The following is a 26,002-nucleotide window of genomic DNA, read 5'->3' on the forward strand; positions in this document are numbered from 1 at the left end:
ACACCTGTCTGGGTTTTTCCACTAGGCAATGGCTTGGCTTTGTTTTTCTTTTTCCTAGGGGGGCCCTGAGTAGGGGTCTTTCATTCCCCCCCTTGTTCTTGTGCATAGGTAGAATCTTTTACCTATTGCCCAGCCCTCTTTACTTAAGGTTTACTTATGGTTCCGTCTGTTTGAGGGCATGGTATTTTTGAGTTAAGACTAAGGCTTGAATTATTGTTAATCTATCTTTTATAAATTGAACTAGTTTGTTGAGAATGCAGGGCCCAAAGGTTAACACAAATATGAAAATAATTAGGGGGCCCATAAGAGTAGAGACCAATGTAGCGAACCAGGGGGATTTGTTAAACCAACCCTCATACCAGTATTGTTGAGATTCAGAATTCTTTCGACGGACAGTCAGCCTCTCCTTGAGTTTATCCAAAGTTTCAGTTACTACCCCAGTTTTGTCTGCGTAGAAACAACATTCTTCTTTGAGGGCGGCACATAAGCCTCCTTGTCTAAGAAATAGGAGGTCTAGTCCTCTCCTATTCTGTAGGACCAATTCAGATAATGAAATCAAAGAGTCCTTGAGGGCTCTAACTGATTTTTCTAAGGCCTGTAGATCCTCATTTATGGCTGCCTGGAGCTGTATATTTTGATTGCTCCGAAGTAAGGCAGTGGTCCCGGTCCCTATACCAGCCGCTATCCCCCCCACTCCCAGGAGAAGAGCTAATGTTACTGAAACAGGTTCCCTTCTGAATCGATAACGATTCTCAAAGTACCCTAGCACAGTCTCTGAGGAGTGGTAGGTTATGTGGGGCCATAGCTGGACAAGTACACAATAATCAGCTGTAATGTTAAGAACCAATACTGAGACGCAAGGAGTTAGTCCTGTATTGCAGGCCCAATAAGTCCCGTTAGGGCCGGTCAGGTATGAGTTGCTGGGAGTTACTGAGACTGTACGGTTACATAGTTTTTGAGACGATCTGGGAACATTTCCAAGACATAGTCCTCGCCCAGTCACCTGGGGCAGAGTTAGTTTATGATTAAGTGTTTCGCTGCATCGGGAAGGGGGAGATGTATAGCTGATAAGGTCAGAGTCCAATGCCAAGCTCTCATAATAAGGGGGAGCCGCTGTCAAGCAGAGCCAACAATCCTCCGCCTTATCAGGATGGGTTTCGTTTAGCGCTTGGTGGGGTCCTCTGATTAAGTTCAATAGTCTACCGGTAGAACTGAGCTTTGGTCTAGGGGGTAGAGTGGCATTGCTATGCCCGGTAGCATGGGTAGGTAGGGTGGTGACAGATGGCAAGGGGTTTGGCTTGGGTCTAGGGAGGTTCTGGGATGGCCTCTCCGGTTGGTCGAGTAGCACAGAGTTTGGCCCAATAGAGGCCATAGCTGTGGGGAAAATGGTTCTGGAGATTAGGAAGGTGGCTGCGGGGTCCATTCCAGTACGATACAGCCGTAGCCCCCAGGCCTTGGGGGCACCCCATGCTGACCGTTTAGCAGCCTCCGTAAAAGTGATAATTAGGGGGTTGCATCTTCCTCCAGGGGTGCTACCCTGGAGTTTGGAACTTGAATCATGGCATGGTCCACAATCCTGCCCCCCACAAGTCCAGGGGCCATCTCCATTATACCCCGGGATAGTTCCTCGTTGGAGGGTGATTAAGTCCCAGGAAGAAGTGGGTTTCCAATAGGTGGTCCCGGTGGTCTCACATCCCCATTCAGCACAATACCCATCTCCCGGTCCACCACATCTATGTTGGAGCTCTTTATCACGGTTATGTCCTGGGCAAGCATATATGTCAAGTTTGCGTGTGGATATGCGCTGGCCCGTGTGTTGACAGCCATAGCCGGGGAAGAGTGCTTGTTCTGAGTGATCCCATCGCTTACCCACTAGGTCGCAAAGATCTACATGCAAAGGGGGAAAGGTTGCATTTATAACACCCCGCATGGTAGTGGAGTTAGCTACTGCCCCGGTGTCCTGATTGATAATCTTCCAAGTTATTTTATATACGGCATGGGGGCTCTCTAGTGTATCACCAGCTAGCAGTAATAAAATCAAGCATATTATTGGCGTATTAATCTTATCTTTAAAGGGTTTTGAGAGCGTTGGGGCCTCCATGACTCTGGATTTCTTTGGGCTGGCGTATCGGTGCAGTGCTCTGGTCTGGCGGCCTTGACGTGTGAGGCGTGGATCCAGGCAGCGATGCCGTCTACCTTCAAAGCAGTGGGGGTAGTCAGAAGTACAGTATAGGGTCCTTTCCAGCGAGGTTCTAGGTTCTTGATCTGGTGTCTCTGGACCCAGACGGTGTCACCGATTTTAAAGGGATGAGGTACGGAGAGAGATTCTATCCCTTTCTGGTAGGCCGCTGCTATTGGCTTCCAGACCTCCTGTTGCACCAATTGCAGGGCCTGCAGATGGGCCTGCATGGAAGGGGAAGTGGCAAAATCAGAAATATCAGTATCAAAGAAGGTGATGGCAGGGGGTGGAGCCCCATATAAAATTTCAAATGGGGTCAAACCATGTGGGCCAGGTGTGTTTCTGGCCCGGTATAAGGCTAGAGGCAGGAGTTGTACCCAGTCTTTAGAGCCAGTTTCAAGTGATAATTTGGTTAAAACTTCCTTAATTGTTCTATTCATTCTTTCTACCTGTCCTGAACTTTGGGGTCTGTAAGCACAATGTAATTTCCAATCAATTCCCAAGAGCTTAGCCACCAACTGACTCACCTGGGAGACAAAGGCAGGCCCGTTATCCGACCCTAATACCTGTGGCATCCCGTATCTGGGGAAGATTTCTTCCAGAAGCTTCTTGGTGACCATTTTCGCGGTTTCGTGTTTGGTGGGTAAGGCCTCCACCCATCTGGAGAAAGTATCTACAAAGACTAGTAGGTATCTGTAACCATACATCCCGGGCTTGATCTCCGTAAAATCTACCCCCCAATGATTCCCAGGGCGATGACCTCGGAGGCGCTTTCCTTGACCTGAATTGACCTGCGCACAAACCCTGCAATTTTCAGTTACTTGTTGCAGCAGCATGTCTCTCTGTGGCAGGTGTAAGCTCATGGTTCCCCGCTCTAATAGGGTTTTCATCTTTTGCTTGCTCAAATGGGTTAACTTATGAAGGCGCTCAATTAACTCTTTAGCTGCCTTTATGGGTATTACATACAGTCTTTCCTTGGTGGGTCCAGCAATTGCGGACTGAGTCATAGTCAGCTCCTAATCTCTGGACGAGGTCCAGGTCCTCGTCCGTATACTCCCAGACAGGGATTGATTTGCCAGTTGGCACGGCGACAGTTAACAGTTGAGGTCCCAGCGCTGCCTGCTTAGCTGCCTCATCGGCTCGGCGATTTCCTATGGCCTCAGGGCTGTCCCCTTTTTGATGCCCTGGACAGTGTATTATGCTCAATTTCTTTGGGAGAAATAATGCTTTTAAAAGGGCTAAAATTTCATTTTTATTCTTGATCTCTTTGCCTTCTGAAGTTAAAAGTCCTCTCCTCTTGTATATTTCCCCATGTATGTGGGCTGTAGCAAAGGCATACCGGCTATCAGTGTAAACATTGAGTTTTTTACCTGCTGCCATCTGGAGTGCTTGGGTTAGGGCAATCAATTCCACACGTTGAGCGGAGGTGCCGGCTGGAAGTGCGCTGGCCCAGATTACCTGGGTGGTGTCCGCTACTGCTGCCCCTGCCCGCCGCTCTCCATTCAGCAGATAGCTGCTGCCGTCTGTGTACCAAGTGAAGTCTGCATCCTTAAGCGGCTGATCGGTCAGATCAGGCCGAGTTCCGTGCGTTTCCGCAAGGATCTGTTGGCAGTCGTGGGATGTGGGCCCTACTGGCAAGGGCAGCAGGGTCGCCGGGTTAAGGGTGACAGCTGGCCCAAACTGGATCCTGTCAGCATCCAGGAGCAGGGACTGGTAGTGGGTTAGTCGAGCGTTGGACAGCCAGCGGTCGGGAGGCTGGCGGACCAGAGACTCAATGGCATGCGGTGCCACGATAGTTAATGGCAGTCCCAAGGTTAATTTAGACGCATCTTTGGTGAGAACAGCAATAGCAGCTACCATCCTTAGGCATGGAGGCCACCCTGCTGCAACTGGGTCCAGCTTTTTTGATAAGTATGCAATAGGGCGCCTCCAGGGTCCGAGTCTTTGGGTTAAAACTCCTTTAGCAAAGCCCTGCCTCTCATCCGCATAGAGTTCAAAGGGCTTAGTTATGTCGGGCAGGCCCAGGGCCCGGGAGGAAAGCAAAGCTTGTTTAATGTCATCAAAGGCCTGTTGGTGTTCCTCCACCCAAACGAAGGGGGTGTCTGATTTAGTTATCTTGTAAAGGGGTGCTGCCATTTCAGCGAACCCCGGAATCCATAGCCGGCAAAATCCGGCTGTCCCCAGAAACTCCCGCAACTGGCGGGAGCTTTGGGGGGTTGGGATGCGGGATATGGTCTCCTTGCGTGCGGTGGTTAGCCATCTCTGACCATTTTGAAGTTCATACCCCAAATAAGTAACTTTTTCCCGACAGATCTGGGCTTTCTTTGCGGAAGCCCCGTATCCCAACTGCCCCAGGGTCAATAGGAGGGCCTCGGTACCTGCATGACAGTTCTCCTCGTTGGTGGCAGCCAACAGAATATCATCCACATATTGGAGCAGGATCAATGACGGATGTCTGATGCGAAAATCTGCCAAGTCGTGGTGGAGGGCCTCATCGAAGAGGGTGGGGCTATTTTTGAACCCTTGTGGCAATCGGGTCCAGGTCAATTGCCCTGATACTCCTAATGTAGGGTCTTTCCATTCAAATGCAAATAAGGGCTGGCTTTGCGCACTGAGCCTTAAACAAAAAAATGCGTCCTTCAGGTCAAGGACAGTATACCATTGATGTGTCGGCGGCAAAGTGCTCAGCAGGTTGTAAGGATTAGGCACTGTGGGGTGGATGTCTTCCACCCTTTTATTGACCTCTCTGAGATCTTGGACTGGGCGGTAATCCCCTGTTCCTGGTTTCTTGACAGGAAGGAGGGGAGTGTTCCAAGGGGAACGGCAGGGGGTTAATATCCCCTGGTCCAAGAGTCTTTTTATGTGTGGCTTTATCCCTTCATAGGCCTCCTTGGTCATGGGATACTGCTTTATGGAGACTGGGGTTGCTGTTGCTTTTAAGTTTATAACAAGGGGCGGTTGGTGCCTTGCTAGCCCCATCCCCCCAGTCTCTGCCCAGGCCAAGGGATACCTTTTGATCCAGTACTCTAGATTTTCAGTTGGTTTGAGTGGTGGATCGAAAAGTCGGTACTCGTCCTCCAGTTGTAGGGTGAGGACCTGGAGGGGGGTCCCGTTAGGGCCTGATATGGTGGCCCTTGATCCTTCGAAATGTATTTGGGCTCTTAGCTTGGTCAATAAGTCTCTCCCCAGGAGCGGATAGGGGCAATCAGGAACATGTAGAAAGGAGTGGGAGACTTTACCTGAGGCCAGGTGAACTTTCCTTTCTGTGGTCCAGTGATACTGCTTTTCTCCGGTAGCCCCTTGTACCCAGGCAGTTCGGCTGCTCAGGAGTCCTTGGGTACTAGTGAGCACTGAGTGTTGAGCTCCAGTGTCCACTAGAAAGGTGATGCGTTGCTCCCCAACTTGTAAAGTTATCTGGAGCTCAGGGGGGAGCAGCTGGCCCTGACTTCCTCAGTCTTCACCGAGGGCTAGTAACTGGGCTTATTGGTCAGGCCTTCTTTTTGGCCCCCTTGGTCGATTTGGGCAGTCTCTGATCCAATGACCCTTTTCTTTGCAGTAGGCACACTGGTCTCGATCCACCCGGTGCCTTCTTATATCTCCCTTCCTTTCCTGTCTCCCTGTGCCTGTGTTATTCTGTACTACGGTGGCCAAGAGTTTACTAAGTTCCCTATGGCGTTTTCGATCTTTTTCTTTTTCTCTATTCTCTAATTCCTTTTTTAGTCTTTCCTCTCTTTCCTCCTGTAATTTTCTAAGTCTTTCTTCCTTCTCTTCAGGAGTTTCTCTTTTGTTGAAAACCCTCTCTGCCTCTTTCAATAAATCAGGCAAGGTATAATCTTGCAGATTGTCTAGTCTCTGCAACTTATTGCGGATATCTGGTGCCGATTGCCATATGAAGGCCATCAGTACATTGCCCCTTTGTGCATCACTTTCAGGGTCGAAGGAGGTGTACATACGGTAGGCCTCTTTCAGACGCTCCAGAAAAGCAGTAGGAGTTTCCTCCATTCCCTGACTAACCTGTCTTACCTGAGCCAAATTGGTAGGTCGGCGTCCAGCGCCATGAAGACCCATTATTAATAACTGGCGGTAAAGACGTAGTTGAAATCCCATTCAGGGCGAGTTAAGGGAAAAGCAGCATCGATTTCATTGGGGAGTTGAGTGGGTCGCCCATCATCGCCCGGGACGTTCTTCCTGGCCTCCAGGAACACTCTTTTTCTTCTGAAGTTAAGAGTGCCTGTAAAAGCTGCTGACAATCGTCCCATGTGGGCTGGTGGGTTATAAGGATCGATTCAATCAGGTTTGTGAGAACCATAGGATCCTTGGAAAAAGAGGGGTTGTGAGATCTCCAATTGTACAAGTCAGAGGCAGAAAAAGGCCAATACTGGTATTGGTTCCCTGGGCCCCCCGTTTGGCGCAAGGGGAAAGCTCTAGAGGTTCCCCCTGACTGGGTGGGTTCCCTTTTCCCTCTCAGCCTCCCAGCTACTGGGGAGTCTGATTCCTCCTCGCCCAGTGTGGGGGTTGTGCTATCCGGTTTTTCTCCTTCCTCCTTATCCCAAGCAGCTCGGGCGGGAAGGGGTGGAGCTGGCTGATATGGTGGTGGCTCTTCTGTAAGCAAGTCTATGAGAACCGAGTCATCTGGGGGTAGTACAGGTTTATACTTAGGGGGTTTAGAGGGGGAGTTCTTCTCTAGAACAGGATAGAGGTGATGGTCTGGAGCCGGGACAGGGACCAAGGGTGAAGAAGGAGGGAGGGGAGGAGCCGATGGTTTCTCCGAGACCGCCTTCGGAGGAGGTCGGAGAGTCACAAACGGGGCTGCCCATGTCGGAGGGTCTGTAGCCAAATTTTCCCAAACAACAATGTATGCTATTTGGTCCAAGTGTCCATGGGGTTCCTTATCGAAGACCCGATCCTTAACCTGTAAGATAATTTCTAGGTTAAAAGTCCCATCCCGTGGCCAGCCCACATCAAAAGTTGGCCATTCAGATGTGCAGTAAAATTGACATTTTCTGTTTTTGACGTTCATTGACTGGTTAGAGGCGCGGGTCTGCACTTCATTCCAATGATCTAAAGTAAGGCTCAGAGGGGTGGTTATGGTTTGTCCCATGCTTGAAACAGAAAACTAAAAACACAAAGACAAGCAGACAAACAAGACAAATGACACAATTAAGCAACTCACAACCAGACACGCTGCGCGCTTTCGGCGGAGCACCGAAAGTAAATATTCAGACGGGCCAACGTATCCGCTGGATACGTAGTGAGCTTTAAACAACTGGGCCCCCAGATCCCTGGCACGTCTGCCAGGGTGGCGGGGGAGAAGTCTTGAGCTCGTCAGCTCCTTCTCAAGCCGCCTCTGATTACTGACTGGCTACGTAGCCTATCTTTCAAACGCTGCGCGGAGACAGATCAACATACATATACATAACAAGGCACAAAGCAGATTGGATGCCGGCGGCTAGCTTACCTCCCGGTGGCACTGGCGGTCCTGGGGCAGATATCTCGGTGGAACCTCCAATGTAAAACCTCGGCATCAAAGCACCGGGCACCGGACCGAATCCTCTGCCCAAGGACGGGGCCAGACCACTGGATGCAAATGCAAGAGGCGATTTATTGGGTACACAGGTGCCTGCGGATGCTACTGCAACTCGGGTGCAGAGCATACCGGGCTTGTAGGGAGTACACTATTTATGGAGTTTTAATGATTACATAAGTATCAGCATAGCAACAGGTATTTCATTGGCTACTGAAGCATGGGCTGAGATCATCTGGGGGGGCAGGGGTAGTTGCCAAGGACTAGGTTTCCTACATGAAAGACCCCGGCATGCTTCAACAATTAGTATCCGGGTCCTATGATTGCTACAGTGATCAGACAGAATTGGGGGCCAGGGTAGTTGCCAAGGACTAGGTTTTCTAGTATTGTCATATGAAAGTTCCCAGCACGCTTCAGCAATTAGTATCCGGGTCTCATGATTGCTATAGTGAGTAGAGACATCCTGTTTTGAGGGTGAGACACCTGTCTGGGTTTTTCCACTAGGCAATGGCTTGGCTTTGTTTTACTTTTTCCTAGGGGGGGCCCTGAGTAGGGGTCTTTCAGAAGCAGAGGAACTAATAGAAGCTATGACCCAATTTGGTTTAACAGACATCTATAGAACATTTCATCCAAACTCAAAAGAATACACCTTCTCAGCACCACATGGAACCTTCTCAAAAAACTGACCACATACTTGGCAACATATCAAACCTCAAAAGATACAAAAAATTGGAATAACTTCATATACCTTATCAGACCGCCATACGTTAAAGTTAGATTCAACAACAACACAAATTGCAGAAACCCTACAAACTCATGGAAATTGAATAATGCGCAATTGCACCATTCCTGGGTCAAGGAAGAAATAAAGAAATTAAAAAATTGGTTAGTTTGGACAGAGGTTTGTCTATTTTGTTGATTTTCTCAAAGAACCAACTCTTTGTTTCATTGATTCTTCTCAGTGTTTTCCTGGTTTCTACTTGATTGATTTCAGCCCTCAATTTGATTATTTCCTCGCGTCTGCTCCTCCTGGGGGAGTTTGCTTCTTTTTGTTCTAGAACATTCAGCTGTGCTATTAATTCTCTAGTATGACTGTTCTCCAGTTTTTTCATGTGGGCACTTAGTGCTATAAACTTTCCTCTCAGCACTGCTTTCAAAGTGTCCCATAAGTTTGTGTATGTTGTGTCTTCATTCTCATTGAAATCGAGGAAGTCTTTAATTTCTTTTTTTATTTGTTCCTTTACCCAGGGATGGTGCAACTGTGCATTGTTCAATCTCCATGAGTTTGTAGGGTTTCTGTGATTTGTGTTATTGTTGAATTCTAATGTTAATGCATGGTGGTCTGATAAGATGCAGGGGGTTATTCCAATTTTTTTGTATCTGTGGAGATTTGCTATGTTTCCTATTATGTGGTCAATTTTAGAGAAGGTTCCATGTGGTGCCAAGAAGAAGGTATATCCCTTTGTATTTGGGTGGAGTGTTCTATAGATGTCTGTTAAACCCAGTTGGGTCATAACTTCTATTAATTCTTTTGTTTCTTTGTTAAGTTTCTGTCTGGAGGTCCTGTCTAGCGGTGAGAGCAGAGTGTTGAAGTCTCCTACTATTAGTGTGTGAGATTTTATGTGCATTTTGAGCTTTAGTAATGTTTCTTTCACGAATGTAGGTGCCTTTGTATTTGGGGCGTAGATGTTTAAAATCGAGACTTCGTCTTGATGTAGTTTTCCTTTGATGAATATGAAGTGCCCTTCTCCATCTCCTTTGATTGATTTTAATTTGAAGTCTAATTTGTTAGACCACCTCGAATGCCCATTCCTGATAATGAACTTGATGTCTATAACCATCCGGGAGCCTTCATCCTGTGACTGATGGAAGCAGAGGCAAACACACAACTAATCACTGAACTGAACCCAAGGAACCCAGTGACAGAGAGAGAGGAGTGATGAGCAAATTGGCAAAGAATGGGCTGGCAAATCCAGCAGAGACAGCTGATCTGAACAGGGGAGAGCTCTTGGATCCCAGACCGACAGTGGGAAGGCCAGCATGGGACTGATCTGGACCCCCCAAATGTGAGTGTCAGTGAGAAGGCCTGGGCAACCTATGGGGCCCTGAGCTGTGGATCAGTGTCTATCCCTGGTATACAAACTGTCTTCATGTGCCTATAGCACAAAGAGAGATGCTCTCTCAGCCTGGACTCTTAGGGGAGTGCCTTGACCCTACCAAGAGTAAAATGACAGACTCCAGATATCCCCTATGTGGAAGGATTTGGCAATAGGGTGGGAGGGAGGGGGGAAGGGGAGTGCGGGAAGAGGGGAGGGAGAGGGAACTGGGATTGACATGTAAAACAAGCTATTTAAAATTAAAATAAAAAATGATAAAAAAATAAATTAAAAAATTCCTAGAATTCAATGAGAATGATGACACAACATACCCAAACTTATAGGACACTTGGAAAGCAGTGCTAACTGCCCACATGAATAAATTGGAGAATAGTCACACTAGAGAATTAACAGCACAACTGAAAGCTCTAGAATACAAAGAAGCAAACTCACCCCAGAGGAATAGATGCCAGGAAACAATCAAATTGAGGACTGAAATCAATAAAATAGAAACTAGGAAAACAATACAAAGAATCAATGTAACAAAGAGTTGGTTCTTTGAGCAAAACAACAAGAAAGACAAACATTTTATCCAAACTTACCAAAGGATGGGGTGTGAACATGCAAATTAACAAAATCAGAAATGAAAAAGAGGACATAATGGACACTTAGGAAATCCAGAGAATCATCAGGTGTTACTCTGAAAATCTGTACTCCACAAAACTTGAAAATTTAAAAGAAATGGACAATTTTTGGATAGACATAATTTGTCAAAATTAAATCAAGAACAGATAAGCAATTTAAATAGACATATAATCACTAAGGAAAAAGAAGCAGTTATCAAAAGTCTTCCAACCAAAAACAGCCCAGGTCCAGATGGCCTTAATGCAGCATTCTACCAAAAATTCAAAGAACAGCTTATATCAATTATCCTCAAAGTTTTCCATGCAATAGAAGCAGAAGGGTCTTTGCCAAACTCTTTTTACTGGGCTTCAATAACCTTGATAACCAAGCCAAACAAAGACACAACTAAGAAAGAGAACTTCAGACCAATATACCTCATGAACATTGATAAAAAAATACTCAATGAGCTACTGGCAAATAGGATCCAAGAACACATCAGAAAAATCATCCACCATGATTAAGAAGGCTTCGTTCCAGGGATGCAGGGATGGTTCAACATGTGAAAATCCATCAATATAATCCACCATATACTCAAGATGACAAACAAAAATCACATGATTATCTCACTAGATGCTGAAAAAGCCTTTGACAAAATCCAATACCACTTCATGACAAAGGTATTGGAGAGATCAGGAATAACAGAAACATATCTAAACATAATAATAGATATATACAGCAAACATCAAACTAAATGGACAGAAACTCAATGCAATTCCTCTAAAATCAAGACCAAGACAAGGCTGTCCACTCTCTCCATTCCTCTTCAATATTATAACTGAAGTTCTAACTAGAGCAATAAGAAAACAAAAGGAGATCCAGAAAATACAAATTGGAAAGGCAGAGGTCAAACTTTCGCTATTTCCAGATGATATGATAATTTACATAAGTGACCCAAAGAATTCTTGCAACTGATAAATACCTTCAGCAAAGTGGCAAGATACAAGATCATCTCAAAAAAATCAGTAGCCCTACTATATACAGACGACAAGAGGGCCACAAACAACATAAAATGCCTTGGGGTAGTGCTAACCAAACAAGTGAAAGGCCTGTATCACAAGAACTTTGAGTCTTTAAAGAAAGAATTTAAAGAAGACACCAGAAAATGGAAAGATCTCCCATGTTCTTGGCTAGGTAGGATCAATGTAATAAAAATGGCAATCTTACAAAAAACATTTGCACATTCAATGCAATCCCCACTAAAATCCCAGCACAATTCTTCGCAGACCTTGAGAGAACAATAATCAACATTATATAGAACAATAAAAGGCCCAGAATAGCCAAATCAACCCTGTTCAACAAAGCAAAGTCCGCAGGCATCAGCATCCATGACTTCAAGCTCTATTATGGAGCTATAGTCCTTAAAACAGCTTGGTATTGGCACAAAATTAGACAGAACAGTGGAATTGAATTGAAGACCCAGATATGAATCCATCCATATATGAACACCTGATGTTTGACAAAGAAGCTAAAATTATGCAATGGAAAACAGAAAGCATCTTCAACAAATCGTGCTGGCAGAACTGGATGTGAGCATGTAGAAGACTGCAGAGAGATCCATGTCTATCGCCATGCATAAAGCATAAGTCCAAATGGATCAAAGACCTCAACATAAACCACAGTGAACCTCTTAGAAGAGAAAGTGGGTGGTACAGGAGACAGCTTCCTGAACATAACTCCAGTAGCAGAGACACTGAAATGGACAATTAATAAATGGGATCTCCTGAAACTGAGAAGCTTCTGTAAGGCAAAGGACACAGTCAACAAAACAAAACAGCAGCCCACATCTGACAGAGGGGTGTTGATCTGCAAAATTTACAAAGAACTCAAAAAGCAAGTCACTAAAACACCAAAGGATCCAGGTAAAAGTGGGGTACAGAACTAAACAGACAATTCTCATTAGAGGAGTCAAAAATGGCTGAGAAACACTAAAGAAAGTCCTCAGCATCCCTAGCCATAAGGGAAATGCTAATCAAAACAACTCTGAGATACCATCTTACTTCTGTCAGAATGGCTAAAATCAAAAATACCAATGCTGGAGCACATGAGGAGAAAGGGGAACACTCCTACACTGCTGGTGGGAGTGCCACGTACAGTCTGCCACTTTGGAAATCAGTATGGAGACACCAGGAAAATGAGAATCGGTTTACCACAAGACCCAGCAATTCCACACTTAGGCATATACCCAAAAGACGTACATTCATACAACAAGGATGTGTGTTCCACTATATTTATAGCAGCATTATTTGTAATAGCCAGAACTTGGAAGCAGCCTAGATGACCCTCAGCTGAAGAGTGGATAGAGAAAATGTGGTATATTTAAGCGTTGGAGTACTGTTCAGAGTAAAAAAAAAAATGGAATCTTTAAATAGACGGCCTAGAAGAAACCATCCTGAGTGAAGTAACCCAGTCACAAAAAGGCAAACATGGTATGTACTCACTCATATATGGATTTAGACATGAATTAGGGGAGTAAGAACCTACAATCCCACTGCTAGGGAGTCTGGAAAACAGAACCTTCATCCAGTGACTGATGGAAGTGGAGGCAGACACCCACAGCTAAACAGGGAACTGAACTCATGGAATCCAGTGACAGAGAGGGAGGAATGATGAGCAAAGGGGTCAAGACTGGGCTGGTTTAACCCACAGAAACAGCTGACCAGACTAATGGCTGGGCGGCCAGCATAGGACTGATCCAGACCCCCTGAATGTGGTATCAGTGAGAAGGCCTAGATAATCTATGGGGCTTGGGTAGTAGATCCATATTTATCCCTGACATACAATGTAGTACTGTGAAGCAGAAAATATGCAGAGCCAAGAAAATATCAAATATGAATGTTATTTGAAAATATGCTATTGTATTTCCCTGCAAAGGAGGGAGAGAAGAAGGCATGAGGTTAGGTTGACAAAATAGCCCAGTAGTTTCAATCCTGAGAGCTCTGCAGCCATGGAGATGGGATGCTGTGCAAGGGATGACGCTGAGGCACAGAATCATGTGGGAACAGGTCCTACCCTCCTGTGTAGTCCTGGCTGGCTGGGAACTCACTGTGTCACCAAGTTCTGGGGTTACAGGAATACAACAACATTGTTTTTTATGCATAAAATATTCATTTTACTCAACAGTGGCTTAAAAAGGGGAATCAGTATATACAGTGTTTAGCCTTAGGCGACTGTTCAAACAATGACAGAAACAAAATTATTAACAAAAAATAACAACACTTCAAACCAAAGCAAAGTAAACTAAAAATCCTAATCAAGCAATACCAGAGCCTACACCAGACCCCCTAATTAAGCTACAAATATTCTCTCACTCTAGACACCTTTCCAAAAGCAACTCAGAGGTCCTATATAAATCCCTTCTCAGGACTGGTCATAGCAGTGAAACTGGAGAATCCCAGTCATTTTATTCATGGACGATCCAACCACTAACACAAGGTGTGAGGAGTGCTGTAGTCTCCGTAGTGCATTCTCTTCAGCAGCGCAGTCATGTGATGTGGAGTTGGCTTCAGCCCTGCACTGGAGAGGCAATCCTATTATTTTCCATGTGTATGTATAGCTAACAGCATGACATCGACACAGCCTGTCTAGTCAGAGCTCTCACCACACATGGAGGACTCAGACAGCTTTCTAAAGACGTGGAGAGTGAACCGGCAGAGTGACTTCTGCTCAGCAACGTGTGGTCCCGGTGCTGCCGTGCCCCACTCGGGGTTCTGAGTAAATCTGGAAGGGTCCTCTGAATCGCAAGCTTCTTTCTGATGATTTATTTTCTCCAGGAATAGTCAACAATCAGACACATGGATCAGAAAGGGGACAGATCCCCTGATAGTAGGTTTTAGTTTTCCATACTGGTTAGTTCACAGTTACAAGGAAGTGTCTTTTTTGAGCAAGACTTGATGCTAGAGTCGAAAATATGTGTGGCTTCCTTCACCATCCTCAGTTCTTGCAAGGGGTGCTGTCAGAGAAGGAAAGGCAATCAGTCCCATAGGCAGCCTAACTCACAGGAAACAATGTCAAGGAAGAAAACCCACCCCATGAATGTCAACGCTGCAGGGGTAGGAGTCAATGGTGCTCACTTACACTCAGTGCTCCTGCTGCAGCGTCTCCATCTGCAGGAGGTTCTCACCCTGGGCTGTGGTCTGTTCCAGTTCATGCTGGAGGTTTTCAAACCTAGGGGAGGAAGACAGCCGGGACAGAAGCCTAGTGGGCACCTGCCATGCTAGCTTTTGAGCTCCCACCAGCTCTGCTCGGGTGGACAGCCCAGCATTATGTTTCAGCCAAGCCCATCCAGTCCTTGCTTCCTCAAAAGACAAGGGTAAGGCAGCACCTGGACTGGATTTTCTCTCCACCTTAAAAAACTTTTAGAGATTGAACTGAGAAATACAAGCTGTGCTGAACTAGAAAAACAGACTTTCCCCAAACATTCAGATACAATAGTTTGAAAAATAGCAGCATACCAATATCTGAGTCACAGTTAGTAGAGATATGCATGGTCTTGAAAAGATGCCAGGTAACAGTGAGGAACCTGGGAACCTAAATGTATGGGGCCCTCTAGCAGAGTCTACACAACACTGCAGTGAAGGCTCTGTTTATTCCTTCAGCACAGGAACTTCCTTGGGTTCAATATGTCAAACTCTAAACCTGCTTAATTCCAGAGAAACCTTACAGGAAACAGATGCTCGCTGCAGCGAAGCCATACTCAGTAAGAAGGTACTGCATGCAAATCTTCCCGAGGGTAGGGACTCATCTCTAAAGGTGATATCCTGAAGGAAAATAGAGTGGCAGGAGGACACATTGTCCTCCACCATTAACACTCTCCCTGTGAGGTCTGCGGTTGCCATAGGAAGGAGCAATGCACTCAGAACACAGGAGAGGACACAGAAGGGAAAAAAGGGAAACAATCCCCAGGAAGATTCAGGAAAATGCATAGAGTTTCCTGGTGACTGAGCCAGCCCTGTACTCTCAGGGGTTCTTTCCCTGTCTGTGACTGAAAGGCCATGCAGATGGCCAGAAACCCAAATAGGACAGAGATTCAGGTACAGGGGAACTACTCACTGCCACTGCCTCCTGCTGGCCTGGGCTCCTACCTCATCTGGGAGACAGTGAGGTGATGCTGCAGCTTCTCTGCCATGATCATTTGCTTGGTGACCAGATCTCTCTGCTTCAGCAGGTATTGCAATCTTTCCTCCAGTTTCTCCCGTTTCTGTTTATTAGATGATTATGTTCTTAGTGGATGGTAGAACACTCATATGCACACAGACATGCACACGCCTGAAGACACACTCATGCAAGTGTGTACACACAAAAGCATACCACATTGCATTCACATTTTTAGTTTCCCAGATAACACTAAGGTAAGAAGTGATTAATTTAAGAAGAACTAGTTAATTAATTGGAGAAGTTTAATTAATATAAGAAGGATCTTTGAGAAGAATCTTAACATTTCTTGGATAGAAGAACACAGAGGGAAGGGTAGATAAGCATCCCAGTCAATGAAGTGCTTGCTTGTAAATCCAGTGCACAAGCACATGGACTGCTGGTGTGCTTGGTCTATGGGCTATCTCTGCTTATCAAGTTCCCCAGTCTGTGCCCTAAAGACCTGGTTCCTCAGGACAACTGGATGGTGGTGGACCAGGCCCTTGCACTCATTCGTGCTTCCCAGTTTCTCCACAGTAAGCAGATTCCTGCAAGAGGAGCTCCTAAGCCACAGGCTGCCTCACTTCAGACACAAAGCAGTGAGCCCAGGAAACTAGAAAATCTCCACAACCAGGAGCCAATATAAACCTTTCCTCCCTGAAACATGACTGTGTCAGAGATTTGTTTGAGTGACAGAAGGCTGACTAACTCACAGTCAAGTAATATATATATATATAATTTCCTGTTGAACAATATTCAGTGGAAACTATGGACTATAATGTACTGTTACATTCACAGATGTTGGGTATCTGAACAGTTTTGACTTCAGGGCTGCTCTGAAGAGGGCTGATGATGTACCCCTGTTTTACTATGAACAACTATTTTCTATTCTGGAATTACTGGGTTACTTGGGGACTGCAGTTCAACTTACTGAAAATTTGTACATTGCTTCTCATGGGACTACACCAATTTACAATAGCAGCAATGTTTGAGAATCGTCCTTTCTCCTAACCCTCCATAAGCCCATTCTAACTAAGACTGAACACTTTAGAAAAGCAGTTGTTGAGTGATGCAGACACAGCAGAGGGCGAGTGCTTTAGACTATAATGAGCCTAAGGGAGCTGCACTGAGACAGCCTTATTCTCACACCTCAGCATGGCTACGGAACTTCTGCTGGACTGAGATGCAACCACAAGCACCTCTGCAATTCAGAGGTTACCTGAAAAGAATTTCTCTTCAAATAAATATTTCAATCTCTGCAAAAACCTGAAAAATTGTTACCTTACATCAGTTTCCATTCTGATTTCTTTCTCAGACCATTGCCAAATAAGTGAAAGACCTGTATAAACAAGAACTTTGAGTCTTTAAAGAAGGAAATTAAAGAAGATACCAGAAAATGGAAGGATCTCACATGCTCTTGGATAGAAAGGATCAACACAGTAAAAATGGAAATCTTACCAAAAGCAATCTATAGATTAAATGCAATCTCCATCAAAATACCAGAACAATTATTCACAGACCTTGGAAGAACAATACCCAAATTTATATGGGAAAACAAAACACCCAAGATAGCCAAAACAGCCCTGTACAGTAAAGGAACTTCTGGAGGCATCACCATCACTGACTTCAAGCTCTATTATAGAGCTATAGTAATGAAAAAAGCTTGGTATTGTCATAAAAAAACAAGACAGCTGGACCAATGGAATTGAACTGAAGATGGTGAATTGAAGACCCTGATATTAACCCACACACCTATGAACACCTGATGTTTGAAAAAGAAGCAAAAACTATACAGTGGGAAAAAGAAACCTTCTTCAACAAACGGTGCTGGAATAACTGGATGCTGGCATGGAGTAGACTGCAGATAGATTCATATCTATCACCATGCACAAAACTTAAGTCCCAGTGGATCAAAGACCTCAACATAAATCCAGCCACACTGAACCTCTTAGAAGAAAAAGTGGGAGTTACCCTTGAGTGAACTGGTACAGGAGACAGCTTCCTGAACATAACAGCAGTGGCACAGACGGTGAGATCGACAATTAATAAATGTGACCTAATGAAATTGAGAAGTTTTTGTAAGGCAAAGGACACAGTCAACAAGACAAAACAGCAGTCCACAGAATGGGAAAATATCTTCACCAACTACACATGTGACAGAGGGCTGATCTCCAAAATATACAAAGAACACAAGAAGCTAGTCACCAAAACACCAAATAAACCAATTAAAAAGTGGGGTACAGAACTAAACAGAGAATTCTCAATAGAGGAACCTAAAATGACTGAAAGCCACTTAAGAAAGGGCTCAACATCCTTAGCCGTTAGGGAAATGCAAATCAAAACAACTCTGAGATACTATCTCACACCTGTCAGAATGGCTAATATCAAAAATACCAATGTCAGTTTATGCTGGAGAGGATATGGAGAAAGGGGAACACTCCTCCACTGCTTGTAGGAGTGCAAACTCATACAGCCACTTTGGAAATGAGTATGGCAGTTCCTCAGGAACATGAGAATCAGCAATACCATCCTTTGGCATATACCCAAAGGATGCACATTTTTACAACAAGGACATCTGTTCAAATGTTCATAGCAGCATTATTTGTAATAGCCAGAATATGGAAGCAACCTAGATGCCCTTCAACTGAAGAATGGATAAAGAAAATGTGGGACATTTACACAATGAAGTACTATTCAGCAGAAAAAAACAATGGAATCTTGAAATTCACTAGAAGAAAACATCCTGAATGAAATAATTCAGTCACATAACGAAAAACATGGTATGTACTCACTCATATGCGGACATTAAATTTAGATCAAAGGATTACCAGCATGCAATCCACACCCCCAGAGAAGCTAGGATACAAGGAGAACCCCAAGAGAGACATACATGGTCCCCTGGGGAAGGGGAATTGCCAGCAATGGGTAGGGAAGATGGAGGTAGGAGATAGGAAAGTGAAGAATAGGAGGGAGAGGAGAACATGAAGGACCAGGAAGATTGAGTCGGGGGAAGAACAGTGGAGAGCAAAAAAAAAAAAAAAAAAAAAAGAGATACCTTAAGGCAGGGCACCATTATAAGTATACAGAGAAATTTGGCATTCAGGACATGCCCAGAGATCTACAAGGATGACCCCAAATAAGAATCTAAGCAATAGTGGAGAGGCTACTTTAAATGCCCTTCCCCTATAATGAGATTGATGACTGCCTTACATGCCATCCTAAAGCCTTCATCCAGTAGCTGATGGAAGCAGAAGCAGAGACCCACAGCTAAGCACTGTGCAGATTTCCTGGAATCCAGTTGTACAGAGGGAGGAGTGATGAGCAAAGAGGTCAAGACCAGGCTGGAGAAACCCACAGAAACAGTTGACCTGAACACAGGGGAGCTCATGGTCCTCAGACTGACAGCTGAAAAATTCTCATAGGACTAAACCAGACCCCCTGAATGTGGGTGTCAGTTAGGAGACCTGGGCAGTCTATAGTGCCTCTGGTAATGGAACAGTATTTAACCACAGTGTACAAATAGACTTTTAGCAGCCCATTCCCCATAGAGGGATAGTCTCTCCACTAAAACACACTGGGGATGGCCTAGGCCCTGTGCCAAATGATGTGACAGACTTTGGTGATCCCCCATTGAAGACCTCAGCCTTCATGGGTAGCAGAAGGGGGATGTTTTGTGGGGTAGCTGGAGGGCATGAGTGTTGGTGAGGAAGAGGGAACTGGAATTGATATATAAAATAATATCATTTCTAATTTAAATAAAAAAGAGGAATGTTCATAGCACTAAGAACCTAAGTTAAGAAAAAAATGTAGAGTTCTCATACTAGCAACTTAATAGAACACTTCAAATCTATAGAACAAAAAGAAAGTAAGCACATCAAAAGGAGCAAACTATAATAAATAATCAAGCTGATGGCTTAAATCAACAAAATAGAAATAAAAAGAACTATATTAAAATAAAAGCAATGACTTGCTTCTTGAGTTCTTTGTAAATTTTGGAGATCAGCCCTCTGTCAGATGTGGTGTTAGTGAATATCATTTACAATCTGCGGGATGCCTTTTTGTCTTGCTGACTGTGTCCTTTGCCCTACAGAAGCTTCTCAGTTTCAGGAGGTCCCATTTATTAATTGTCAATCTGATTGTTTTTGCTACTGGTGTTATGTTCAGGAAGCAGTCTCCTGTTCCAATTCATTCAAGGGTACCTCCCACTTTCTCTTCTAACAGGTTCAGTGTGGCTGGATTTATGTTGAGGTCTTTGATCCATTTGGACTTAAGTTTTGTGCATAGAAATAGACATGGATCTATCTGCAGTCTTCTACATGCCAATATCCAGTTATGCCAGCACCATTTGTTGAAGACAATATCTTTTTTCCATTGTATAATTTTAGCTTCTTTGTGGAAAATCAGGTGTTCATAGGTTTGTCAAAGCAAGTCTCCAAAACACCAAAGGATCCCATTAAATAGTAGGGGACTGAACTAAATAGAGAATTCTCAATAGAGGAGTCTAAAATGGCTGAGAGACACTTAAGAAAGTGATCAACATCCTTAGCCATTAGGTAAATGCAAATCAAAACAACTCTGAGATACCATCTTACTCCTGTCAGAATGGCTAAAATCAAAAACACCAATGACAATTTATGCTGGAGAGGATGTGGAGAAGGGGAAACAGTCCTCCATTGCTGATGGGAGTGCTGTGGAAATCATTATGGAGATTCCTCAGGAAAATGGGACTCAATCTACTACTATACCCAGAAACTCCACTCTTAGGCATATACCCCAAAGATGCCCATTCATACAACAAGGATGACTGTTCTGCTATGTTCATAGCAGCAATATTTCTAATAGCCAGAATGAGGAAGCAACCTAGATGACCCACAACTGAAGAGTGGATAGAGAAAATGTGTTACATTTACACGATGGAGTACTACTCAGAGTAAAAAAACAATGGAATCTGGAAATTTACAGGCAAATGGATGGCACTAGAAGAAACCATCCTGAGTGAGGTAACCCAGTCACAAAAAGACAAACATGGTATGAACTCACTCATATATTTATTTTAGAAACGGATCAGGGGAGTGTCAGCCTACAATCCCAGTGAGTCTGGAAAACAGGTTGGTTCCCAAGTGATATGCATGATACTCTAGAGAAGGGGAATGAGGCAAGATGTGGGGAAGGGAGAGGGAACCAGGAAAAGGAGATGGGGGAAGAGGAGGGGAGAAGACATGGGGGAGCAGGAAGCTTGAGTCGGGGTAAGAATAGAGGAAAGCACAATGAGAGATACCATAATAGATGGAGTCATTATAGGCTTGGGGAGAGAGCTGACACTAGTGAGATCTCCAGAGATCTACAAGGATAACACCAACTGGCAAACTAAGCAATAGTGGAGAGACTACATTAATAGCCCCTCCCTGATGATAAGATTGATTACTACCATATATGTCATCCTAGAGCCTTCATGCAGTGACTGATGGAAGCAGAGGCAGATACAGCTAAACACTGAACTGAACTCCTGACAGAGATAGAGGAGTGATGAGTAAAGGGGTCAAGACCGTGCTGCTGAAATCCACAAAGACAGCTGATGGGACAAAGGGGAGCTCTTCAACCCCAGACTGATGGCTGAGTGGCCAGCAGGGGACTGATCCAGACTCCATGAATGTAGTGTCAGTGAGGAAGCCTCAGCAATCTCTGGGGCCTTGGGTACGAATGAACTTTAGGAGCCCATTTCACATGGAGGGAGCATGTCAGAGACAAAGAGAGAGGAGAGAGACAGAGGGGGAGGGAGAGAAAGAGGGAGAGAGAGTGAGAGGGAGAGAGAGAGGAGAGGAAAGAAGGAAAGAGAGAGGGAGAAAGAGAGAAGGAGAGAGATGGGGAGAGAGTGAGACAGAGATGGAGAGTGAGAGAAAGAGGGAGAGAGAGGGAAAGAGAGAGGGGGAAGAGAGAAGGAGAGAGAGGGAGAGAAAGTGAGAGGGAAAGTGAAAGAGAGGGAGGGAGAGGGAGAGAGGGGGAGAGGGAGAGAGATGAGAGAGAGGGAGAGAGGGGTGGAAAAGAGAGGGAGAGGGAGAGAGGGAGGGAGAGGAAGAGAGGGGGAGAGGGAGAGAGGGGGGAAAACAGAGAGAGAGGGAGAGAGGGGGAAAAGAGAGAGGGAGGGAGAGGAAGAGAGAGGGGGAGAGAGAGGGAGGGAGAGAGGGGGGGAGAAGAGAGAGAGGGGGAAGGAGAGGGAGGGAGAGAGGGAGGGAGAGAGAGGGAGGGAGAGAGAGAGAGGATTAAAGATGGTGGGAAGCTTGCGCACTCTGCCTCGGCCTACCTGCTCCTCCTTGGCCAAGAGTTCATAGATCTTCTCATGGGCCTCCCCACAGAGCATCTTCATCTCCTCACTGGACTCTTGTAGTGAAATCTGCTCCCTTCGCAGTTTTCTGTTCTCCTCTCTCAGCGTGCTTACTTTTTCCTTCAGCTGAGTCCACTCGTTCAGGATCTGGCTGTGGAGGATGCTGAACATCACAAAACAAACGGTGAGATCCCTCTAGGCTCAGTCTGCCATTCCCACATCATCCATTCAAGGTCCCATGTCCACGACAGCTCCACACTAGAGACCACAGCAGCCACGTCAGAATAACTGAGTAGCTGACAAAAGCCAGAGAACAGCCAACTTCCAGAAAGACTCAGACTACTTCTGAAAATCCTGAAACTAAAAGGGAACCATGTGTTTCTGTGCACAGGGTTTGCCCCCCCTCCGACCCCACAGTTGCTTAACTGTTCATGGGATTGGGAAAACATCAGCAGGAAGGGAGGTGTAAGGCAAACATTCTCTGAGCAAGCACAGAACTCCCAATGGCAATATATTCCATTTATAGGTCCCATGGACTCAACTCTGTAAGCCTCTGCCAGAGTCACAGAAACCCACAGATGCCTGACTCCCCATCATGGTGCAAACAGTTTTTCTACCTAGAGGCTCCTGAAGCAGGCAGGACAATGCTGGGAGGGGCTCACAGACACTTCACTCTTGGCAAAACTGGTCCAAGAGGCCCAAGATAGGCTGCTTACTATGGCACAGATGGGCTAGAACAAAAGTCTCCACTTTGGATCAAAGACAAAACAATGTAAAAGCAGTCACTGACAAATAATGGTCCCAGTGAAGTCAGTCACTCACCTGCAGGAGACAGTTTCCTCAGTAAGCTCCCTGCACGTCTGCAACGCTTCACTAATCTCCTTGGGGAATTTCTGCAGGTCCAACATCACTTTTTTATGCTCCATATTCAGCATCTCCAGTTCAAAATTCAGTCTGTGGTAGGGCAAGGCCCAGGAGTAAAGAACCCCATGAACACAGGACTTAATGGTCATATGAATTCAGGCTGTACCTGGAACTACCCCAGCACAGTCAATGTCACTTTCTGGTACCTATGAACTAGGACAACCTGTGCTTGTTCAAGTTTCTGTCCTGGTCCCAGGCTAGCGGTCAGGGGGAGCAAAGGGAGTGAGTCAGGACTGCATGAACTCCATCACTGGACCTGGAGGAATAGACAAGCTCTCTAGGAAGTTCTCAGGAGTCTGGGCTCACCAGAAATCTATGAAAATGTATCTCCATTTCACTCCTAACCAGGTTTCAGTGCTGCCTCTCAGATGTTCTGTCTCTCAGATGCAGTCAGGAAAATTAATATGGGCATGGGGACACTCTGGAAGTACAGTCTCTGGTGACATGAGAAATGCTCTCAAGACAGTCACCAGAGAACTGGACATAGTGACTACCTGTTGTTCAAATCCTTGTTGGTATAAGTGGCCAGGATTCCTTGGAGTTCATTCCTTTCATTGGTCATCATCTCAAGTTGGCGGGTCAGTTTATCCAGCATGTTCATCTGTTGCTCCTGCTCAGTGGGAGATGTTGGGGTTGATGTCTTTCCAGTAGTCCCTGTAATCAGATAACCAATTTGTATAGCTCTTATGGCACAGGGCCAGGAGAGATCGCGTTAAGTACTAAGAAGAGGCCTGAGCAGTAGGGAATGCATGGAACCCAGTGAAAACCCCAATGAGCAGGACAACTTTCCTCAATCAGGGGGCTCATAAATCATGTCTGTCTCCCAATCACCATGGCGAGATATGAGTATCAGCGCCTATTGCAGTCCCACTGACCCTGGAAGGAAATGCTACCCAACTGTGATGTTTGGAGATATCAGCTCATATCTGATGGGATGAAGAAAAATACTGCTTAGCACCACCAATCCTTATTTCCCTGTGTCCAGAACTAACAGTAATTCAATGTCTGAGACCTCAGCACATGGATGGGGAGTTTTGCTCCCTGGTATTCGCATCAGATAACCAAGGAACTTATGAAATCCACTGGAGATGAATTGTAACAACACCCTACCATGACAACTCATTAATCTGTACCTCCTGCTGGCCTTCTTTGCCTCTCAAAATGAAATTAAGAAACTCCTAGAACAGCAGCTGCAGCCTTGACAATGACAACCCCTGGCTCTCTGCCAAATTAACCTTCAGAAATCTTGACTCTGGGTTTGCACTTTAAGGACCGAGAGAAGCATTATAGACCCATCTCTTCCAAAGATCCCAGCTACTGAAAAACATTTCTGGAAGGTCCAGCACAAGCCCCAACCCCTCCTTAGAAAGACAGAGCTCTCTGCCTATCAGTGTGCTCAATCTTGCCAACATGTCTTCTGGTGAATCCTATAAGTACTTAATGAATGTCCCAAGGACAGTAGGTGTTGCCACAACTCTGGTGATTTTGCAGAACATGTCAAGGGCTCTCCATGATACAACAGAATGTTCAGAGAAGGAACTGTTAGGGACACTGCTAACTGTCATCACTTATCTGATAACTATCTCTTCGCCAGTTAACCAAATGTCAAGCTGCCCTTTCCAGGAGCCTTCCCTGATACACAAGGAAAGATCTCCAGTACCCTCTCCTTCAAATCCAGAAATCTCTCTGATTCATTAGATTCTTCACTAGTTCATCTTGTAAAGGTAAAGACTCACTTTCCAAACAGTCTCCAGGAATGACTCTTCCTCTCCTTAAGATCTCTAATCAATAAGATGAGAAGTAAAGGATACTAAGAAATTAGCTCAGGATGATTGGGAAGGAAGACCAGTTCCATGAAGTAATCAAGCACATTGGGAAAGGTCCATGGGGCTGTTACAATGTGTGGGGTGGTGGGGGATTTTGGGTGTCCCATCAGACCAAAGGTAAGTCACATAGATAATGATGAAAACTTCCCCAAAACTTCAGCAGAATGCATCCCATCCATCATGATGTTAGCAAAAGCACGATCCCCTAGCGACAGGACACGCTGGAGATACCTAAGGACAGGGCATCCACAGGTGACCCTCAGACACCAAGAACAAATACTTGCAGGAAAGCTGATGGCTCCTTCCTGTACTCGAGTTATAGAAAAGATGACGGGCTAGTGAGAGGACAGGACCTCAGAAACCTTAGGGCTCACTGACATGCAGCAGTACTTGGTGACTCCTGCTCTGCAAGTGCCTATGAGGTAAAATGTGAGAACCTTCAGCTTTGTCCAAGGAACTTTATTCTTCCTATTATGAGTGACACAAAACCAAAGGAAATCCAATGTAGGTGAAGTGTAGGGCTATAACTGAAACCTCGTTCATTCCTCGGTGCTTCCCTACCCCTCAGAGTAAAGGCAGAGGGCCCCTAGCGAGAAGTTGCAGCACTGACCATTCCTGGCTCTTTGCCAAACTAACCACCAGAAATCCTTGACTGTATGTCTGCTCTTTTAGAAGTCAGAAGAGCAAGATATGCCCATTGCTTCTCAGAATCTCCAAGATCCTCAGGCCCAGTATGAAAATCCCAGCTGAAGCCTTCCTCCTTCCGGAAGCTCCCCATCCCTGCCCAGGACTCACTGTGCTTTCCCCAGAAGTATTTGTTTCTTGATGTGTGACATTGAGACTGAAGGCCAGCTCCCTTCTGCCTCTCTTTAGTCTGGTTATTATCTCCCTTCTGTCTCCCAAGGAGCCTGCCCAGTCTTGCCAGCATGGCTATGGGTGCAACCTGTAGGCAATGAACGGATGCCCCAAGGTCAGTTGATGTTGCCACAACACTGGTGACATCACAGAGAATGCCAGAGATCTCCAGGATACAGCAGAATGTCCAGTTGGGGTCTGCTGATGTCAATGGACAGCCATTACCTCCCTGCTATCTAACTCACTCCAAAATTACCTGAAACCAAGGAGCCTTATTAGGAGCCTCTCTAGGGCCACAGAGGAAGCACTTTGTCACACCCTACTTCCAAAGTCCTAGATCAATCTCTCCGCTGCATTAGAGACTTTGAGGTGAAGGTTCACTTTCAAAACACTGCACAGGAGTGGCTCTTCCCCTCCTTAAGATCCATACTCATTAAGATGAGAAATAAATGATGCTGAAAG

At 45.4% G+C, this 26,002-nt stretch overlaps 2 protein-coding genes across 4 annotated transcripts; both read right to left on the reverse strand.

The window, feature by feature from the left end:
• Positions 1-2,046: 2,046 nt before the first annotated feature.
• Positions 2,047-7,280, reverse strand: LOC121139154. The gene is given in 4 exon segments (XM_040742273.1): positions 2,047-3,141; positions 3,143-6,273; positions 6,276-6,389; positions 6,392-7,280. Coding segments are annotated over 4 exon segments (5,229 nt in total).
• A 7,082-nt stretch (positions 7,281-14,362) lies between these two features.
• On the reverse strand, positions 14,363-25,665 carry LOC121139165 (disks large homolog 5-like). 3 transcript variants are annotated; one of them, XM_040742288.1, is made up of 7 exons: positions 25,481-25,665; positions 23,354-23,513; positions 22,758-22,889; positions 21,915-22,098; positions 15,565-15,680; positions 14,558-14,647; positions 14,363-14,432 (listed from the first exon to the last, which is right to left on the reverse strand). In XM_040742288.1, exons 1-6 carry the CDS (start codon positions 25,611-25,613, stop codon positions 14,560-14,562), a joined length of 813 nt encoding a protein of 270 aa, XP_040598222.1. In that variant the 5' UTR covers positions 25,614-25,665; the 3' UTR covers positions 14,363-14,432; positions 14,558-14,559. The 3 variants fall into 3 exon arrangements, with proteins under 3 accessions (XP_040598222.1, XP_040598225.1, XP_040598224.1); XM_040742291.1 differs by lacking the exon at positions 22,758-22,889; XM_040742290.1 differs by lacking the exon at positions 14,363-14,432 and having other exon boundaries at positions 14,559-14,647; positions 15,533-15,680.
• Positions 25,666-26,002: the final 337 nt, after the last annotated feature.

This window comes from Mesocricetus auratus, unplaced genomic scaffold, assembly GCF_017639785.1.
Source record: "Mesocricetus auratus isolate SY011 unplaced genomic scaffold, BCM_Maur_2.0 Super-Scaffold_6731, whole genome shotgun sequence".
NCBI classification, from domain to species: Eukaryota; Metazoa; Chordata; class Mammalia; order Rodentia; family Cricetidae; genus Mesocricetus; species Mesocricetus auratus.